Here is a 22094-nt window from a genome sequence, read left to right as displayed (position 1 = left end):
TACTCGTAATATATGGGGACAGATTGGGTAGATGAACCCAACTGTCAAGGGTTGGCCAGTCCTTCTCCCGGATCGTCGCCCATTCGCCCATTTCCCCATTTCCCCTCTCACAGACCGTTGAAATTGACCGGCCGTTGAGAGGACATCCATCCGTGTATTGGGGTCAATGTGGGTCTTTCATTTCCACCTGAGCCCAAATCTGGCATCATTCTAGACTCGGGCAGTAAAGCGGAATCTGATGAGAAATGGTCATGGTGTTGTAGAGATGATCAAGGTGGGCCATTCCCATGGGTCAATCTCCTCGATTTAGGTGAGGTGAGGCGAGCCAGCCTCCCTGAGACAAAGAGGAATCGTTCAGACAGCATCAACAATGTGTTGCTCACTATCAAATCGATTTTAGGGCCATTCTTGAAAACTTACCCGATTTCACTCGAGATTTAGTCAATTGTAATCATCTATCATTGGGATTAAAAGTAAGTCGGTTATTCAAAGTCGGAATGGTTCACCTTTTTTTTTCAAACCCTTCCCCTCCCTCACCCTTAAACCCGGAACTGGATCTCATAAATTTTACATAATCATCTCCCAGACATAAGCATAGTTACAAATCATATCTGAAATGATCCCAGCCAAGGGTTCCTAGAGGGTTCCAACGGTACTTCAAGGTTCGAAAATCGACCTCAACCACCAGAAGGGTCTGAAGCATGCCGGAATCAAATCGAGACTTTATAATGAGAAATTTAAAAGGTGATCAACATATTGCTTGGCATCCCTGACAGACCCTTGGCAGGCATGCTTTTGAATTTTGGAGTATGTCTGCCCATTATTCTATACCAGCAAGCTCAAAAAGAAGGAGAGTTTTTCAATAAAGTCTTGTTGCTGGTGGTGCCTTCAAAGTCGATATTGCTCCCCTTCCTCTCTTTCACTTCAACTCGTTCGCCCTTGATGGCTGCTGGCTCATGGGCTATTAGAAGATGGGTTGTGAGGGTGTGTGCACAATTTATGTGCCAAGTTCAAGTCATAACATGAAGGGAGACTATCAGAAACAGATTTCTCCCCACTACAAAACAATCTCCATCCACCCAATCATTTTGGCAGTTCCCGCTGAAGACACCATATCTTTGATTAGCGCTCAATAAATGTGCTAACATTTCTAAAGGTAAGCACTCCCATGGGGAAGGGGAAAAATGTGGACTAAAATATATCGATACAGATGTATTTCTATTGAATGAAAAGAATGCTAATATTCCTGACTGATTTAACAATGTCGAACTCAAAACTCAATTGGAATACTCTAGTTGTTTGATGGAAAGGGAAGTCGCAAATCCAATTATCCGTTATGGATAACATCCAAATAAGAGGCAATAAACTTTGTCATTGCATTCGTATGCAGTTTTCCTGCCAACTTGATATCTAAAACCAATGTTTTGGAAAATCTTGCATTTGTTTTAGTCCATTTCTATTGCAGTGCTTACCAAAACAATAACTATTTACTCAATAGTTGTTGGTTTCTTTGAATGAAGTTTACAAGAGTAGCACTTGTAGAAAGTCCATTTGGTTGAGACATCTTACGCTACTTCACGTCACCCTTTAACGGGATGGAGTTTAAGGGAAAGGAGAGGAGGACTTACTTTAGTTTTGCTTCAAATGATAGGGGATGAAAAGGCAAATGAACGAGTATAAGATTCATCTTGAAATTTGAACTTTAATCAACATTGTGCAATCAGAGTGACTCTCATTTAACACGCAGTTTTCTTTTGTGATAACGGAAAGCCAAATTTGATCCTTGGAAATTGGCCTGATTTGAAGCTTATTTTGCAGATACATATAAACAGAGAACAATTTGCTCTGCTCAAAATTGCAATTATACCCAAGAAAATGGGTTTTCCTAAAAGAAAGACAACTATCACCACAGATGTAGAACCAATCTGATACAAACTATGACACTGCCTATTGGAACTACGTGTTTACGGATGATGTGATGGCTAGCTTTGCTGGTGGGGGGAGATTCGCCCCTCAAACCCTAGAACCCCAAATGTTATTATCTGAAACCGAGCCATCTGCTTCCATAAATTTTGACCCTTAAAACCTATGAATCTTTTCTTGATTGATAACCGGTTTAAGTGTTCTTTCAATTTGGACTTGGAATATGATCTTCAGTGTGAAAACGCTTAGTCATTCCTTGATCTTCCTGAAAAACATTTTCTTTCTTCTTTTGTTGCTGCCCTTTGGTCATTCTTCATTTAGACCACTGGGTCGACCAATTTCTGCTGACACATTTCAGACACTCAAGCGCACTTGAATGAGTGCTGGTATTTGACAGAGTTGTCTTTTTTGTCCATGGTCCTCACGGAACTTTTGAGAGACATTTGTCTTCCCTCCAATACAAATCGGAAGCAATTACTCGCCGAGTAAAATAGTACTCGTGCTTTCATCCATGGATCCTGATACTATAAATGGCGCGACTCTGGGAAGTGAGTGTCTCTCGATCGGGATTCAGATTTTGAGGGCTGAACTTAAAGAGACCGGTAGCGTTTCAAAAAAAATAAAAACCCGACTCCACGGTGATGTGGGTGTCAGGAAGTTTTGACGTTTAATTTAAAGGGGTAACCTCTTTGATGTTGGTATGATAGCGTTGCATGGACGACCATGAGCCCTGTACGATAGGAACGTCGAGGGAAGGAAGGCTCAGAAGAAAGTTGATATGGTCGCAATCCAATCAAAACGAGTCATCAACATGAAAGCACGAGGAGAATGAGAACAAGGAGAACAACGACGACGAGAAAGAGAGCCCTTCGAGAACCATTTCCCCGCAAATTACTGCTCGTGCCCATGTCTCGCTGTGGTGGGCTGAAAATGAGTATTCGCTATACGAACACTTTAGTCTTCATCCCAGATGTGGTGTATGTGCAAAGTTCCATCCTGGGACCTTTATTCTCTCTCTCTCGATCTCACGCATCCCTCCTTCTCCTTCACTCCTTCTTCGAGTCTCTGACTGGGTTTCTCCTCCCCTGGTTCGGTCTGTTTGTCCTTGTTCTTCTTGTGCTTCATTCTGGCTTTGCCGCCCTTGAAATCGTTCCAAAAAGGCATTACGAGAGATCAGTTCCAGGGACAGATCTTTAGGACATGGCTTTATCTGCTTGGAAGGAACAAGAGAGAAAGAGAACGCAAAGAAAGCCAGGGCCACACTACAAAATACACACACGCACAAAAAAGAAGTTTTCCCGTCTTCGTTGTGGGTCAACCCAGAAAACCACGAAACAAGTGGAACTCCTCAACAAATCGACTACCAAGGTTTTTTTTCCTTTTACAGTCTCCCTTGCGAGGTTGTATTGATTGGTTCCTTAGTTGTGTCAATATAAACACTAGATTCTTCCGGTTTGGCGGGTCAGCAATTTAGCCAGGAACAACGACCTTCCTTTGGAACCTCTGTCATTCCCTACTTGAATGTGGAAACGGAAGAGACCGACCATCCTGAAACCACTCTAGTATACGAGTTTCTCGTGTTCCTTCTCAGATTTCCAGTATAATGCACTAAGCTTCATCAGGAACCCATTCAACTCCCAAAAAATGTTGCATTCATGTATCCTGTATGTGTGGGTTTTTTTGGAAAGCCTCGACGCATAAAAAGTAGGAATTCCATGACGAGATCTCCAGACATTGGCATCAACTGTCCAAAAAGACTTTTGTTCTGCCATTCAAAACTCCATTTTTTGCACATTGGCTTCTGAACGTGTTCTGGTTGACAATGGTCCCATTTCCAAGCAAATTTGTCTTTGGGCCCCGAGTTCTTCCTCCTGTGTGTGTACTGTGGAAGTCGTGGTAGTTCACTGAACTGAGCGCCATCTAAAATGGTCCATGAGTACACGATGATAAGTGGGCGAAAAGGACCGAGAAACGGCTAATAATTTCGCCCTGAGAGTAGGCGAGCTTTATAAGCCCACCAAAAAGCCATGCCCACGTGTATGAAGTGAACCCAGCAGTCTGTAACATCGTTGTACTCATCCTATATTAAGAAGAGGGTGGTGACTAGAAATGTACACATTTGTTCCCTGTGATTTGGATTGGCCGTCATAGCCGAGGTGTGTGTGTGTGTTGGTTGAACTGAGCGTGAATTGCATATTAATATGGTTCGTTCTCAGGCTCGAACCGCCTGCTCTTTCCGGCTCGCTCTCTAGGAAAAGTTCAGACTTGAATTGTGGCGAAAAGTTTCCCATAATTGTTGGGTTTTCTTCTCTCAACTTTTAATTGGCTTTCTCCCAGTTTTATTTCAAACTTCTCAAAAGGTAAAAGCTCTCCGGTCTCGATTGGGAATCCGAATCCCGCAAAACCCAACTGGATTCAAATCTCCCTGAATCAAATATTGCCCATTTTGGCCACCCTGAATAAAATCTCGTCTTGCAAAGTTGGAGCATCCCTGACTGACTTTTACCTGAACTCCGGTAAAAGGGAGATGCAGGAGTCTAGAGTGGAACACAGACCCGATAACAAGGCCGTAGGAAACGGAAATGTCCCACGAGAATATTTTTGATCCCACCGCTCTCTCTCTCTCTCTCACTCCCTCTCTTTCATTCGTTTATTCTCAGAAAACCGAGCAGGATGCGAGTATTATGTGGGTATTTTTGCCATTCATATATACAGTTGGAAGTGGTATAAAAGGAGGGAAAACCCCCAAAGACCAGAGTGTTTTTACTACTTCGTCTTCTTAATTCAATTGGGAGACAGAAATCGAGACCTTTCACCAGGGAACAGAGGTCGGTGGGAGTGCAATGAAATGCATACTGGGAATCATTTCCTAACTTTGGAGCCGGTTTTTGCTCCCATTGGGGAAGTCATGTCTTCCCCTCCTTAGGCGCCGCAAAAAATGACCTCAAAATGGCCAGACATGAACCAAGTGCCATGTCGTGACTTTGAATCAGGAAGTTTGTCGTTACCTCTAGACTCGAGGAACTACCGACAATTCGAGACTCCCAAAGACGTTGCGAGAGAACTAGAGACTATGAGGAACGCTCCGGAATTGACGTTGAAAATGCGCTGGGGCATGAGCGTGGGTAGGTGTTAGATGTATGTACTCCTTCGTTTCCTGAAATATACAAGAGCGTAATCGGACTCCTCCAACACAAACTGAACATCATCAGTCTCACTTTTTCCTCACTTAACGAGTAGGTCTCGTCTTCAATCCCTGTCTTCTTCCCCATTTCTCTCCCTCTTTCATCCCCCCTAGGGAGGGAATTATACCGTGTTTGAACTCCTCTCTTGACATCCACCTGAGTTCACCCTCTTTCTATTTTACAGAATCCTGTGTCATCTTGGCAGACGGAGATTCCTTGGGCGCTCCGTCATGCTCCAATTCGGAAAATATCTACCTCAAGACGGTGTACACCTGCGTGAACCGTGACGTATTTCAGGCTCAATACCGATTCATTCTCGATGAGGTGAGTGGCGAGGAAGTGCTAGAGAGCGATAAGGATAGCCCGGGCACGTCAGCACCTGTCCCTGAGGCAACTCTAACCCCCGCGGAATCTGGACTCTCAGCTCGGGAGATGGATGCTGAGTACTCGATTGAGGCAGAGACGATGTTGGGCGACCCTTCGGTTCAGGTAGAACGGAATCCGTTTCAACCTTTGGATATCCTGGATGGTCAGCGGGACCCCTCGGCGGGGCTAGATGGATCTGTATCATCACAAGAGACGGATGCCACTACCCAGGAGACAGACATGGTAGTAGGGTTTGTCTCGGACTTTATGTCTTCCTATCAGCATATAAGACTCCATAAGGAGAAGTTCATCATATTTGCTTGTCTTAGTGTGGCCCTCGGGCTGCTCCTCTTTTTGGCCATGCTGGTCTGGGGCATGTATCGTTCTCATCGATTGGCGAGAATCAAGGCGTCAATGCAAAGGCCACCCAGCATTATAAATGCTTACTACACATCACCGGCTGGCTCGCCCACGGCCCATAGTCCCCCTGAGGGGTTCATAGACTTGGATCAGGAGATTGGCGACCACGAGGTCGATACGGCCTTCCGAGACCATCGTCCAGAACCTCTCATCATCGCTCCACAACGTACCTCTCCCAATCCCATTTACGGCACTTTAGGACGGCGCATTTCAATGGACAATTTCGTGCCCCACACCTGTGATAGTAATTCCCGTGTCTCGACCATTGTTCACTCCCCCTCTAGTCACTACCCGGGGACTCAGCAGGGTCACCATCAAACGTCAAGCTGGACTGGCAGCACGATTAATCCTCCTCCCTTGACCGGGATCTTGAGAAACAGCAATCGAGATTCTCCCGCCAATTCGTCCTTGGCTGGGAGTGATCAGCCCGCTAAAAGCGTGCGTTACTCCACAGTGGGCCGGCCTAGGGTGACCAGTCCTACATTACGATCGCCTCTCGTGTCGCCAGATAATGATTTCGCTGACCCGCGGAGTCTCGCCCTTAGTCGTCTGACCAATGCAGATCACATTCTGTATGGATGACAAAGAGATTCGGAGGCCGTGACCATGACAGCCTCCCATGCTGCCAAGGATGACTCTGCGGATGACAAGCACCAGTGTCCAGATTGTCAGTTGGAGAGTGCCAAAAAGTTCCTGAAAGAAATGAAGTTGAATCGGTATTAGAAACTACGCGAACAGCCTAGAGGCTGCAAGTCTACCACCGAGCGCGTGATAAGTTCGACTTGGCAAATCATGAGCCTAAAGGTCTTGTTATGTTTGTCTTACTGAAGCCGCAAATACTCTGACAACAATGATTATCCTATTGGAAATACAAATCCTCCTAACGATCACAAATGATGAAATACACCATCTCAATAAGAAAGCTTGTTTTTCTTTCTTTTTCATGGTGGCGGAAATAGCTGTTACTGTCAGTTGTAGTGGCACCACCAGATGCTGAGAGGTCATCTCAACGGTGGGTAATGTACAGTTTCAATATAAGGTTGCAGTATTTTGTTATCCCTACTCTAATATTTCATCCTTGGCCTTGTCGGGTTAAGTCTGGTGCTTTGTAGCTTCGTTAAACAGAACGAGAGCACCGGCTCTTGAAGATGACGGTCCCCCTAAATTGTTGTTCAACAGAAGGTCCTTGGTCTTCGTCTCTTTCAACATGATATTGCTGAAGCAATTCTATTCTTGATCCTAAGCCGAAATCACTGCCAAGAAGAAATAGCTGCAACTTCAAAGTTCACCCACATTGCTGGTCATTTCAATAGATATGAATAATAGTCACAGGTCTGCCATGGGAACTCCCTTACTGTTTAGATAGAGCCCATCAAATTCCATAGGGGGCTGATAGTTTTTGTATTTTGTCAGTGGGCCTCTCAATGAAGGAGGAAACAAGATGGAGTAGGGAGGGATGGAGGGAGGGAGGAGAAAGAGGAGGAGAAAGAGGAGGAGGAGGATCGGTCGAATAAGACGAAGAGGGAATAGAAGAGCGAGTGAGGGAAAGTTTTGAAATCATGTCATGGTAGGGAAGTCAAGAATAGTCCTAGTGGCCTTTGTGACCAAACTCAGGCCGCTGGCGCGTCATCCTTCTTCCTCTGTTTGCGGAGCTGTCTTGTTTGGCAGCCGCTTTAACCTCCTTACCACATTGTCACACGACTAAGATGTGGAACCAAATTTGACGATGCAATTACGAGGTCAGTTTTTCCCTAGCCCTCGACCGGATTGGATCCTCTCTCCGCTCTCCAAAGGGCCCTTTCTCAATCCAATTTCAAGAGGAAGCTGTCACAACCTCCTCGCTTTGGATTTCGGCTGCGAAAAAGATTTCAAAAGATGCTGGCTAATAATGCGAGAAAATCTGACAGGGGGAACTTGAGCAAACACCTGAAGTAATGTGAGCGAAACCCTCATTTTCAGCAACTGGTTTCCCTTTTTGTGAAGCCTTTCTTTAATTTATGCCTTGACACACATCCGTGACCCTTTTCACATTGGGCAAACCTCCCGGTCTCGTCCTCATCTTTTTCGGCTCTCAAAATTGGACTCGAGTTCTGCAGTGAGAGCATCGCTTGAGCAGTGCTACTAAATGTATTAGACTGTCGTCTATTATGTTGAAAGGAGAATACCGTACAGCAAGCATAAGGGGGGGAAAAGTTCGAGAAACTGAGAAGGATCGAAATAGACGAAAAGTTTCTATGAATCTCTAAGGGTGAATATTGAGTCACTCGATTTGGGAATCAGCTCTACGTTTCTACTTTTTCGGTGAGCTGAATTTCAAAGCTAGGACAAGTAAAAATCTTCAGTTTTGTATATGCATGGAATATTTTTCCATTCAGAAAGCTTTTTGTTTTGAGGCGGGCCGAGTGCTCACTCAACCTCCTTTTTTACCATATTGTCTTGGCGGGGAAATCCCTCAAATCATATACTATACTGGCCACTCAGGTTTTAGGCTTTGGTTGTGGTGTGGTTAAACATACAGGGAAAAACGTTTTTATTGCTCTTCTGCTGTGAAGTTGCTCACGCAATTGCTATTCGTTCTGTTTTGGCTCATCTCATACAAAACATGCTTAAATGTGACTGTCATAGCTTGGCTTTGTTAGTTTTAGTATACTCTTATCAACGTCTACTATTTGAATCGATGCCAATGTCTGTCTGTGCGTCCCTTACGGCCAAGATCATGGCCACTCATGTTACCAAACTAGCTGGAGGTTGATGTCCATAAAGATATCAAAAGAGTCTAATAAAGATACCCTTGAAGAGGAAGGATCTGTCTAGATTAGTTACAAGGTAAAGCTACATTGAAACAATGTCTTCATATCTAGAGGTAAATCCATCTCAAACTCATTGTAGTTGGGAATCATCCCATAACGCCTTTGGGTTGAATGTTCTGGATTTGTCTGGGTGAGACTCCCCTTCGTAACAGGCCCAGTCATTGTGAGCCTTGAAGAAATGAATAGATAGTTGGATAAACGGGCAGATGAATAGAGGTACGAGTACTCGTACTTGCACGAAGTCCCATTGGCCATCGTCATGCATTAACACGCCGTCGTTAGGTGAGTTTGGAGGCGTCTTGGAATTCTTTGGAATTCTCAGGGATCCATTGATTTCAGCCCGGCTTTTCATGGACTACTCGAGTATTGGACATGATTGGAATTAGGGAAGAGAAATCAGAATTGTTTTAGACGGTGTTGGTAAGAGGGTGGTAAATGTGGCACTTGTTGGCTTGAGAAATGTGTAAAGGCTTTCTGAAGTCAAGTCTGCTTTTTCAGTAGAAGTCCCAGATCTTGATTCTATGGTCTTTCTGTTCATTCTTTTGTCCTCCTACCCCCGGAAAATCTGGTTTCAACCGGATGACATTTCAGTTTGTTGAGTTTTCCCCTGGATGTGAAAAATAGTTGCACTCTTCAACAAGTAACTAGAACAATTATAAAACATTCGGTGATTGAATCGAACTAACACTTCCATGCACTTGAGTACGTACACGTCGAATATTACCAAAAGCCTTCAGGTTACATGTTTCATCTCCATCAACCGAAATGTCATGGGCGATCAAATTTTCAGTTTAACCATCACAACCGGCACTTCAATAGATAGAAAGAAGATGGCCGGCAGAAGAGCTGAACAGAGGACAAAAGCCGTATTTTACAAGTTGTATGTAGCCACAAGAAAATGATGCGGAACAATTTGGACCACAAAGTGTCCTTTCGTACTCAACAATAGTATGATTATGTGGTTTGGGGTTCGATCCATCACCAACTTCAAATTTGATGTGTGGATGACTGATGAAATTTGCTGGTACTTTAGATGATCTTCTCGTAGAACAAATGACTGCATCCAACAACATCATACGATTGTCTCATAACAGGATATTATGTTCACTATGAAGAAGAATGTCTCTTTAGGATTCGCAATTCAAAGAACAAAAATGGTGGGGAACCAATATTGCTTGTTTTCTGATTCGTTGTTGATTATCATGGATGAGAATTTTAAGAAAGAAGGCAAGAATGCATTTGAGTCATCAAATTAACAAAGAAAAGATCAATAGTCCCTTGATTGAAGCGGGGCATGGTCGATTAATTTTGATCAATTTTCTCATTACGGAATGGATTGTGGAAAAATAGTTTTATCATCTTAGTACGGACACTTTCGTTTCAAAGGAGACTTTTGAGGGCAGAAAAAACATCTGATCGTTTCAATTTGGGTTAAGTAAAATATTGAACTCAACTCTTGATCTATCTCATACTTAAGACAAGTCTGATCCGACAGCTCTGATTATTTAGAAAATCAAACAGAAATTTAATCAATCAATTTTTACGATAATAATTACGTTTTGATTGATTGCAATAATGGTTAATAATGAATTAGTAATTATAATTAATTAATTGATAATAATCAATTGCCATAATATCGAACAATCTTTCGTTTGCGGACTTCCTTAACACTACTGGGATTGGAATCCCGGCAGTTCAAGACAAAAAAATATCATCGTTTAATTCAATAGTTTGAATAATAAGGTTAGTAAAATTCTAAAAATCAATCAGAAAAACGTGAGAGAGAGGAAAAGGCAATTCTGAAGAACTTATTGAATTAGCAATTTTCTCTTACTCTATCAGTTTGCTCGCGAGATCCAAATTTTCCAGGATGAGCAAGAAATTGTTTTCTCAGATCCCAGATGTTCTTGTGACGTAAGTAAAAAGAAAAGTGATTTGAGGTTGTATATTTTGTGCTGAGTATTATTTCAACATGGATTCGTCACCAGCTTTTTTCTTCATAGCACAATCAAAGCCTGTCCAATTTGTTCCAAAGTCTTTACGACTTACAAACAGGAAGATGGTAAATTTCAAAATTTATACTTTTTGGAATACCTCAACATGTCAGATTAATTGATGTCAGGTCCTTCAATACAGATTCCTTTTCGTACTTTCTTAAGCGATGTAAGGGACTTTTAGATTAGAATGGGGAAACGGCCATGCATCTTTTATCAGCTACCACATCTTCATTCATAATTCATGGAACACCCATTTGTTGGTCAGACTACTAAAAGCTCAAAATACATTCCACAAACATCCTTGGGGGAAACTATTACCAAACAGGGAGATAAATGTTTCCAGAATTCACCTTCAAACTACATGGATCCGTGGTAAATGAGATTGTTCCACGTCTAGCATTCCCTGTAGGGATATGAGAACCCTCATAGATGTCTATAACACAAAGTGGAACCTTTTTTGCGTTCCTAACTCTTTGACCTCAATATGAAGACATTGAAAAACTGATCATATATAGACAAAATTTTCAATAACACTGGTAGTTGCATCATTTATGTGTTCCTTTATTCGAGCTCGTTGACTGGATATGGAACATTTCTGGAAGGTAAAAAGATAAAGCCATATTTCAATTAAGTTTTTAAGTCATGTCATAGAAATACCCGTAAGGCCATTCATAACACGTCCACCAACCAATCTAAAAAAAACACCATCAGATCAATATTAAGTTTCATTATCAATTTCCCTTCTAAATCCCTAAATTGCGTCTCACATGCCCAGGATTTCATAGAAAAAAGCCTTCGACAATATCCCTAGCTTGGCAGGGAACCTGCCTTTGTGGAAGGTGTGTTCCAATGGATTGCATGATAAATGCTCATTCCTGATTGGCAGTGTGCAGTGTGTATGTGTGAGTGTGTCTGTATCTTGAGTCAGACAGAATGGCTTTGACTTGCTCACTCAATCACCTATCAGGCATGAAACATGGATGGATATTATCACAGGGAGGAAAGTTCATTTGCCCCTTCAGAAGAGTCAGTGTCCTGTGGAACATGGATCCATGAGTACTTCAGTGCTTTGATAACAATCAGTGAAATTCCACCTCGATCCAGCCAGAAGCACCTTTCAAGTTCGTGAACATTTTACATTACATAGAACACTGGTTTTAAGCTAGTATTAGAAATCACGTTCAACTTAGATTGTGGAGAGTTAAACGAACCAAGGGAACTTGCAATAATTTTTTTTCTTGATTGGAGGAGGTAATGCGTAATCGGAAAATAAACAATAGAAGTGACGAGGCGCTCCTTTCTATTGTTTTCAAGCGCAATTTCAAAAAGGGGAGACCATCTTGGTTTGGCATTCATTCAATTAAAATTTAGTCATGGTCTTAAGAGACTAGATTTAATTGAGCAAGAGGAACGGTGATAATATATTAGGTAGATGACCTCATTGAAAATTTCAAGATATAGTTAGGCATATCAGATAACAGAGGTTACCCTCAGTTATTGGGCTTGTTTTCGGGGATGGCCTTTTTCTAATGATCCAGGTGCAACGCCTACCAACCTTTGACTTTAAGATTTTTGGAAGCCTATAATTCTAGAACATGTCCAAGCAAATAAGCCGAGAGTCTTATATTTTCCAATTGGCTCTGACGTCATGTGGTCCACCTGAACAATTTTGTTCACCTCAGGCCTCTGCAAAGAAAGGTTCTCACCCAGCAAAATGGAGGGCACGACTGATATTTGCCATTTGTGCACTGGCCTGAAGATTTGTTGGGCGGAACCATGCGTTAGATGTCGCTGTTGGAGAACAGTGCAATGGTGTGAAGAGCAAACTCATTTGTCAAATCATTAGAGGATGACACTTTTACCGTCGCGATTATTATTTCAAAAGGACCTTTGTGTTACTCAAGTGCAGGAATTCACTTCTTTCTCAGACCCCCTTCTTGCGCTACAATCATTGGTGTAATGCTTTGAAATTGGGTGAAAATGGTGAATTGACGTTATAAAATGCTGATTTTTTTCTTTAAAGCAGCACATTGCCATAATTGCCACAATATTAAGCGTTGTACCAAGTACATCATTTCTAGAGTAAGTCCATAAATATGAGCTTTCCGATGAAGAACAAAGTTGCATTAAGCTTCAAGGTTATTTTGATTTCCATAAAAAAGCACGTCGAGTCACAGATAGCAATGTTTTCAAGTTACACTGGCCATACTTAACTGATATCAAGATTTCTGCAATCATCAACGAGTTTGACTTAACTTCCATAAAAAAGGATCGGAGTAATCGAGGGTCAGGCATTTTTTGGTGGACTTCACTTTTGTTAAGGGACGTTGAAAAATTACGACTGATGAGATTAATCGCTTCTGACGGGATTTTGCACAATCGTTGTGCTGAATTTGAAATATATTAATCGAAATTGATTTGAATAAACTGAATTTGCAATCATAATAACAAACGGAATTGTCAAGTCTTTTTGTGTTTCTGTCCTTGACATCTTTAACTCATTTTAAACATCAAATAAATAAGATTTCATTTCATAAACAGATCAGCTGTTTTTTCAAGATGCTTTTCAAGAGGCAATGGGAAACTTTTGGACCATTTGATTTGAATTTGAACCGGTGAAACAGTCTGGTACTTGGTTAAGCTCATTCGACTTCGTTCCAAACCTCTTTGGGCCTCCAAAGAATGGTGAGGAGGAGCTGGATCTAGTTGGTCCAATTCCTCGGACATGTGTTTTATGACCATTGTCCTTTGAAGAGAGCGGGTTCGAAAAATGATGAATTTCAAAGGATATTAAGATAATAGGTATTGGTGATCTCTAGTTTGTGTGTCATTGTGTACAATGAATAACCTTTTGATGCATTAAATCAATGTTCATTCAAGCAAGTTAGAACATGTGAAACGTGGAGTGGGCCCATTACTTTTGCTGCTTTTGATAAAAACCATTTTGAATATTTATGGTCTTTTTTGATCGAAAAAAAGTGCCTTAATGTCAAACATTGCAAGCAAGAAATTTTAATTTCTTGTAATCAAAATGAAGGACCTTGTAAATGAAGTTGTGTGCCTAGCATTTTGCAACAGAAAAACACGTACTAAAGGGGGGCCAAAAAATGACCTCTTACTTGTTTTAGCAACTGTTTCTTTGCTTTTTTACAAGTTGATTTTGGATTTCCCAACTTTAAAAAACTATTTCGGCCCAAAGGCAACTTTTGTCCGAGGTCTAGTAATCAAGCTCTGCAACATTGATCTAGTCATATCAGTGCAAATTATCACCTCCAACTTTTTTGTTCAGTTTTTCACCGAGAAGATGTGGTGGTTACAGCTGGTAAAACGAATTTTGCAGTCGGCGTGATTTATCCGAATATGCATTAAAAGTCCCCAGCATTTGAAGGTTTTCTTGAACAAAGAAGGGCAAGTCAGTGATTGAAGCTCACTTTATGGTCCACGATATCTGCATGCATAATCATACACTGTGGCCCTGTTGTTTATGGAATAGATAATATTTTCCATTAAGAAATCAAAATAACCAATGAGGTAATCAGATTATTTATGCAATCCTAGGCGTAGGCCCGAAAGAATTTGATTTCACAGGTGACAGCACTTTTATAGAAGTTACGGAAAATGAAATTGGCAACGAAAGTGTTGTTTGATCGTCATGCTCCAAAAAACAACCCGAACATTCATGATCAAGCTTTCTTATTGCACACCAAAAAGGCATTATCTTAACGCTACGTGCTATTGTATAAGCGCAAGCAATTTCAGAACGTTTTATTCGTAAAAAGGACGTTGCGGATGCGCTAATCTCTCAATGAGTCACGTGAGCTCCGATTTCTCGGGGCTCTTGAAGAACCTACTACGGCTAAAGCAAGAATTCGATTCGTCGAACAGAAGGTGTAAAACCGACCGAGTACTCGATGGATAACTTTGATGAGAAGTGACTTATCCTCATTCGTCTCTCTGTCTCTCTCTCTCTCTGTCTCTCTCTCGCTCACACACACATCAGTTTGAGGAACGAACGTGCCAAGATCATTGATGACGATCGACGAATAGTTTACGCTTCACTCCCTTATTACTAGACGATCCAACCTCCTTCAAGGTGTTGTGGCGGCTGTTGGTGTTATCGCTATTGTTGGTGTTGTTAGTGTTGCAGCAATTGCTCGGGATTGTACTGTACATCCCCTTTTGACGACAGTGTCCGCACGTTTGGTTCAGTCGCTTACGTGCTGTCAACGCATTCGCATCTCTTCGTGAAGTCATGACGACCTCCAGTGTGTGTAACTGAATAAGTCGATACTCTAAATCGCATGAGTTACGAAGAGCCAGGAACAAGTCTAGAGAATTGTGTGCCCTATCTTATGAACGCTTTCCATTGCGTGCTTTAATTTAGTGAAACTCCTTCAAGTGCCATTTGTTTCCTCTCCTGTCAGCGATAGTATCTGAACCTTACATTTTCCCAACCGGGTAAGATAAATTTCATTTCTGTAAACGAGAAACAACGAGTCTCGTTGTTAGGACAGGACAGACAAAAAGCCCTGAGAAATATGTACGCTGAAGGCCACCAGCCAATGTCCTTGACGAACGTCGATGGATCGAGTAGATGTTACCAAGATTAGTGTCGGATAATAGTGTTAATAAATGGGCTTGTCTGTACATTCCCACATGAGAACCATTTTCCTGCTCAACCAAGCTTCATATGTTGAAGGATAAACGTGAACTACCGTAGAGAAACGGCAAGGGTGTCCGCAAGGTGCCATAATTTGGTCATCACGGCCGAGATGGACTAAAAATTGAAGGTGCAATCACTCGATCCTGACATTTCCAATTGAGAGAAATTGTCCTCCTTTTCGATTCTCAAAAGCGGTCTAGTAGTGATTCGCCATGCGATGGACGTATGATGGACGGTGCGAAGTGAAAATCAAAGAGATTTCCAGATGAAAAGCGAAACTGGTTTGCGGTCGTTTATGAGTTGATGCCGCTATTTGTGAACCAACGTTATTTGAAACTTCATCGTGACTTACGTACGTATTCATGAGTGATTTCAGGAGCGAAGGTTAAGACGTTGGGATGAACCATTGGGCAGCATTACATTAGTTTGTAAGACTAGGGAACAATCTGATTCAGTAAGAAATCTATTGAGAGCAAATTCTATGAAGAATAAAGTAACCTTGAGGTAACCAAAGGGTAGTACCACCATTGGCGTCAAAGCAATTAACTGATACTGGAGGTAGAAGATTGTTTCACTTGAGTGAAAAGCTTGAAATGAGTCTAAATATCATGAAAATGTAATGCTGAACCATAGATTTCTAGACACTGGATGTCGGACGACCGACCACTCGGCTGGTAAAACACTACAATGGATGGTCTCCTGGGAATTGATTACAAACCGGTTTATTGTACTGTTTAGCCAACCGAGTGGTCGGTCGTCCGAAATCTAGCGTCTAGAAATATATGGATGAACACATTTAGGCTCAACTGTAAGGGTTGATCTTAAATAATAGCACATATGCCTTCATTCCCGAAGTTACCCAATAAGTCTTTATCTAGCGCTAATAATGTTGATGTTTATCCTGGTGCATTTTTTGACAGTGGAGTAATGTTGATTTCACATGACCCAATGTGCTTCGACTAATTATCAAATCATTAAGTATATCAGTGAATGTACGGAAGGTTTCGTGAATATAAAAGAATTTTTCCGTCCTATGGTAAATATTTTTCTTCCATCGGAAGGTTACCCAACCGCCATGCGCTAGTCGCCATCTGAAATAAAGTCTGAGCAAATTAATAAAGAAAAAGCCAGTGTAGTTTCGCACCTTAACAATATATTGACACAAGGATATCAAAGGGCCTTACAGAATGATTAATACTCATCCTCCACCTTAGCGTTTTCGTACAAATAAGGCTCTCTTTGTTTACATTTACAATCAAATATCGTTGAAAAGAGTAGTCAAAATGTACACAAAGCATGTTTGCAAACATTTCTCGAGGCCTAGAAGTTTTGCTTTTCTAAGAACTCAATTTTACGTTGTAAGCAAACAATGAGCCGGTTTTTTTCGTTGGCCCGCTGGTTTCGTGGGGAAGGTTCAAGGCTCAATGTTTCCGCCTTGTCATCTCGCTTAATTCTAGAGAAAGTTTGCATTGAAGTCTCTCAACAATCAGGAGTTATAAAAGCTTAATTAAAGCTGGATTCTGCACAAATACCTCGCAAGTTGCGGTTTATTTCAGTTTACGACTAACGACATGGATTGGTTCAAAATCTTGAAAGCCCTGGATAAACTCTAACCACAAACCACATGTTAATACATTGGAGACCGTGTCAACCGCAAATGAGTACCAAAATAAGAGAGAAATAACGGTCAGACTCTAAGGCGATGACCATTGTGTGACAAATCGAAATATTTGCTCAGATTGCAACGTAGACCGTTCTGCCCATATTTTGAAGGGACACGGGGGAGGAAGGTGTATGGATGTACTAACTTATTCCGACACTCAGCCAAGGTACGTTGTATTTATTGGATGCGTTCGTTCGTTGGCCTCAAGTCAATTTGTCCTGATCGTTTTTGGTCGAGGCAACAAAGCATTCTTACGGTACTAGTTGTGCTTGCTAAACATTGCTCAATCATTGCGTTCAAGGCCACCCTTCAAACAATCTTGGGAGTGACAAATCGGCCGCACAAAAAATCAAATGAACTCAATCACGGGATCCGTTTTTTTGATGGTGTTTCCATTGCAAAATGGCTTTTTTCATGCGTTTATCCCGACGCAAAAAATAGATCATGTCTAAGACTAAAATGGGGGTTTAAGCTATGGGAGGAAAATATTATATTCAATAGACAAATATGAGTTTTTGAGATGGGCCATTCATTTGCATTGACTTTCGGCGTGAAGAATGCAAATTAGATTCGGCGATCAAATGCTCTTTCGTTGAACAGTTGTGAAGAGGAATTGAATGGCGTCATAGAAACGTTCTTTTGAAGAACATATTCAATCATAGCAGAGCAGTGCAATTGCACATTGCAAATGAAAAGGAACTGGCAAGTACATCTTGAAATCAGGAAACGGAATTGTTGCAATTGTTCATATGAGAACAACAAGTTTTCATTCCACAAGTAGAGATGCCATGCACATATTGTGGATCGTCAAATATGTGTTTCCATCGTTTTGAACGGCTGTCGATCTTTGAGGTTTAAAGTATGAAGTATGTTCAAAAGAATTATATTTGATTAACTGAACAAACAGCGAGGTCATTTTCACTACATCGAAAAATTCATGGCTATTTCCAAAAGTACTCATTTCCAACTCAAACTTTCGCCCTTGAAGTTGGAACCCCAACTGATTTGGTAAATTGGATAGAGTCTTAGCTACAACACCAAAATCTAAAACAAATATCCTCCCATGAAGTGAATGCACTTCCTTGATGACATTGGTATTACGAAGAGGAAAAAAAATCACAATAATAACCAAGACACTTCAATGCAGTGCTATAAATACTGCCACACCCTGTAAGGAGCTCTGCTTATACCTTTCAAGATTGCAAACGGTAACTTCCAAGCAAAGACAGCATCCTATATATCAGAAAAACGGATCCAAAGGGCAATTGATAAATGTTTTGTTCAAAGCTCGGAAATCATCAACGAGCTCACCTAGGGATGATCTTGATCTTGTAATGAAAGGAGTCACGTGGTTTAGCTATTTATTTCCGACATATTGACCCTCTCAAGATGAATTACCGTTGAAAAGGCACCATTGTGGATTAGATACAAGTGGCATTTTTGATGAGGAGGACATCTCGTTAAACGACGGACACTAAAGGGCATCGTAAAAGGGATATGGGGTGATTAAAAATATCATTTTGTACACCTTGACAATTTGCGATTGGACACTTTTATTGCGAGATGATATGGTATAGGCCCTGAAATCGATAATTGGCCTAATGTCAATGACATTGAGATGGACTGATTCATGGAATAAATCAGGAATTCTGGAAAACCGGTTTAGGCTGGTTATTTTCGAGTAACTATGGGCCTGTTTTAGGCGATACGGAAAATGCCCAGAAAATTGATTTCTTGTCATAGCCCTAGGGATTGTCAGGAGACAAAAAATATGGCTTTAAGCCCATGGCACAGCTTGACAGTCTGGAACGTTGACCCGCACCTGAGTTTGAAAGAAAGACTTTTTTCAAATGGAAAGTTTCTTTCTTCTTCGAGGATGCAATCTCTAGAAAACGAAAACTAGCCTTAAGTACAAAGTGAACTCCTGTTATTTGATACGCCATCAAATCAAATCTGACCAACCGTGATAATAATTGTAAAAAAAACGTGAAATCAATTAATGCTAAGGTCAACACGAGTTTGGGACGAACTTTAAACTTTAAACAGAAAATTGCAAAAACTTCAATTCATTCTTTATGAACAATGTTCTAAAATTGTTGTCCATTTTTGCTGAAGTTATCCCGAAGTTTAACCCTTGAAATGTTTTTTTTTCCTTTCAAATGTTGAAAAGCTATATGTGTGTGTGATACAGAAGCTTTGACAAGAAATGAACGGAACTTAATTGGCGCGCCGCTTGGAAGTGGGAGTTGGTCAATTATGGTTGTTCAAAAACGTCATTGTGGTAAAGATTTGACCAACCAGGATATCACCACATCTAGATCTATCTCCTTTGACTCACTGAGTTCAACTTAAAAAACGAATGATGGCATCATCATGCACATGTAATTAGAGCGCGGACTAATGGTATATCCTCGTCTTCCGGACTATTCCATTTGTCGATGTAAAGTATTGTGGTCATACAAGGGGACTCGAATCAAGTTGCCCAGTACTAGCATTCACATATGTGATTGTGATGATATGTTAGTCAGATCAGGAATAAGCTCAGTGTTTGCACTTGATTTCATCCATGATTGCACCATTTTTGGGGGATTGTCCATGCACAAATTTGGTCCAGTGGTTGGGAAAAGACACTTTTGCTGAAACATTTGAAAAGGATGTTGTCCAAGTTCGTTGGAGAGCCTTTACTTGATCTCACATTTATCACGGGCCATTAATCAAGCGTTGCTGTCACTCTGTCATTTTGTTCACTCTGCAAGATGCTGATTGCTTCGGTAACAGATTGTGTAGTTGATAGTTATTTCGTTAGAACAAAACCAGGTTAATATGATTCAATACACTCTGTTGCAGATCCGTGTTCAATTCCTGGGAATCGGTTGGCAGCGCCTAAGAGAAGCCTAGAAAACAATAACGCTCCCCTCTTCAATTAACCCGGAACTCTTTCAAACTTCCCGCCTTTTCCTCACGAGTTTTTGATCAGCTGACACAAGAATAACAGCCGACCTCTGGCAACACGTGGATTTTGTCAGGTTTTGCCATACATACCCTTTCATTGTTGCCATACAACCCCCCTTGGGGTCAGAAAAGGATGCAAGTCAAACAAAACCAGGTTAATATGATTCAATCTACTCTGTCGCAGATCCGTGTTCAATTCCTGGGAATCGGTTGGCAGCGCCTAAGAGAAGCCTAGAAAACATTAACGCTCCCCTCTTCAATTAACTCGGAACTCTTTCAAACTTCCCGCCTTTTCCTCACGAGTTTTTGATCAGCTGACACAAGAATAACAGCCGACCTCTGGCAACACGTGGATTTTGTCAGGTTTTGCCATACATACCCTTTCATTGTTGCCATACAACCCCCCTTGGGGTCAGAAAAGGATGCAAGTCAAACAACCACTTCCTAACCCAAAGAAATTTGCCATTCTGCAAACCACTAGTAATCTTATTATCGGCAAACTTGAGAGATTTTTCTTCAGGTTCGTACTATTATGCTTATTCTAGCTATTGGTCTGCTGGGTCGTACATCCGCCTTGGCCGTACAGTAATCTTATTATCGGCAAACTTGAGAGATTTTTCTTCAGGTTCGTACTATTATGCTTATTCTAGCTATTGGTTTGATGGGTTGTGCTGTAGCTTCTCTTCTTGCTTTCAGATGGGGCATTTGGGTGGCCACAAACCCGGCCCTGGTCATTGTCTCCAGTTTGCTCGTGGCCTCCTTAAGTGCGGTGGGATTCCTCAATTTCTCGTAAGTGTTGGTCCCCCGAGATGTTCAGATTGAACCCTTTTTTAGGAGGAACAAGAATACTCTTTGACCAAGATGATTGCACCTCATTGATCATTATCCATTTTGTTTTGTTGTGGGATGACATATACCGTCGCTTTAATCGCAAGACTCTGTATTCATTCTGAAATGCGCTATTGTACAGACAATGGCTTCCACAGCTGGAGTAGCAGCCTCACTCGACTCAGCTGTTGGACATTTACTGAGAATGGTAGTATGATGAGACGGCAAAGATTAGTAGATAGCAATGCTTTGGATTGTGACTTCACCACGAGCACTGCCATACGTACGTACAAAGTACTGCATCGAACATGATGGCATAATTATGGCCAAAGAACTGAATCATCATGACGACATTTATAAGAGGAAAATCGTTGCTAACTAGGTTCCACGCCTGAAAATGTCAATTTCAATTTGGCTTAACAAGTTTGACAGCCAGTCAGTCAGATCCGGCATCTGGCAAATTTCCAAACTTGGGTTTGACCTTCCCGAGATTTTGCAATTTTGCCCACTACTCAATTCAAAGCTGGCGCGGAAAGTTTACGAGTCCATCAAAACTTGGGAGGGAGGACGGAAGGAAGCAAACTGAATGGGGGACTCTGCCAATGATTTGGTTCCATTTTCAACTTTATTGCAGGTCAGAAAGCAGAGCCGAGAAGCTTTGGATCCCCAGCGACAGTCCCTACATCGCCAACAAAGCATGGCTGGACCAGAACTACCCGCAAACACGGCGACAGCATTTCGCATTGTTCGTGTCCGAAACGAATATCCTCACTCCCGAAGCACTTATGGAGGTAACGAATACACTGTTTCTAGAAGAGACCTACGAAATCCACGTCAAAGGTGCATGTCGAATGCGATGGTGATCGTTATTTAAGTGAACCAGGGGGCCAGAGAGAACAATCCAGCGCTCCGGGGAATGCATGATGATCAGGGGTACTTTGTGCACAGGTCTGAACCATCTACATGTCTCGGTTATTGATCTCCATTGTTGGACTTTGACTTTTGGCTCCTCTGTCCTATGCACGTTGAAAGAAGCGTTGGTTGGATACAGAACCTAAAGAACTTCGAGTTGAATGCGGGCAAAACTCTGATGGCTTAGGGAACATTTCAAGCTGTTGAAGACATGCAATGCAATTCACCAATTAGCGATCCCCACTGAGTTGGTGTGTTTGGATGAGGAAACCGTTTTCACTTTTGCGATGAAGCCCTACAAACTGCCATTGATAGTTGCGAAGCGATTAGGCTTACGGTCAAAAGCTGGCAAATTCAAGTCCTTTTTTTGGGGGG

At 41.7% G+C, this 22094-nt stretch overlaps 2 protein-coding genes across 2 annotated transcripts in view; both read left to right on the top strand.

Moving 5' to 3' along the window:
* The window catches only part of LOC131879799 (protein eva-1-like), a 23937-nt gene extending 17123 nt beyond the window's left edge, over nt 1–6814 (top strand). Inside the window, exon 4 of the mRNA XM_059226215.1 lies at nt 5293–6814. Within this exon, the coding sequence (XP_059082198.1) occupies nt 5293–6476 (1184 nt within the window). The 3' untranslated portion in view covers nt 6477–6814. The remainder of the gene's footprint in view (nt 1–5292) is intronic.
* A 13377-nt stretch (nt 6815–20191) lies between these two features.
* LOC131879794 (uncharacterized) overlaps nt 20192–22094 on the top strand; it is a 19964-nt gene continuing 18061 nt past the window's right edge. The window contains exons 1-3 of the mRNA XM_059226211.1: nt 20192–20499; nt 20676–20768; nt 21442–21598. Of these exons, the coding sequence (XP_059082194.1) occupies nt 20402–20499; nt 20676–20768; nt 21442–21598 (348 nt within the window). The 5' untranslated portion in view covers nt 20192–20401. The remainder of the gene's footprint in view (nt 20500–20675; nt 20769–21441; nt 21599–22094) is intronic.

Source organism: Tigriopus californicus, chromosome 4, assembly GCF_007210705.1.
Source record: "Tigriopus californicus strain San Diego chromosome 4, Tcal_SD_v2.1, whole genome shotgun sequence".
Lineage (NCBI taxonomy): Eukaryota > Metazoa > Arthropoda > Copepoda > Harpacticoida > Harpacticidae > Tigriopus > Tigriopus californicus.
The sequence above is the reverse complement of the archived record's forward strand: the minus strand, read 5'-3'. Positions and strand labels throughout refer to the sequence as shown.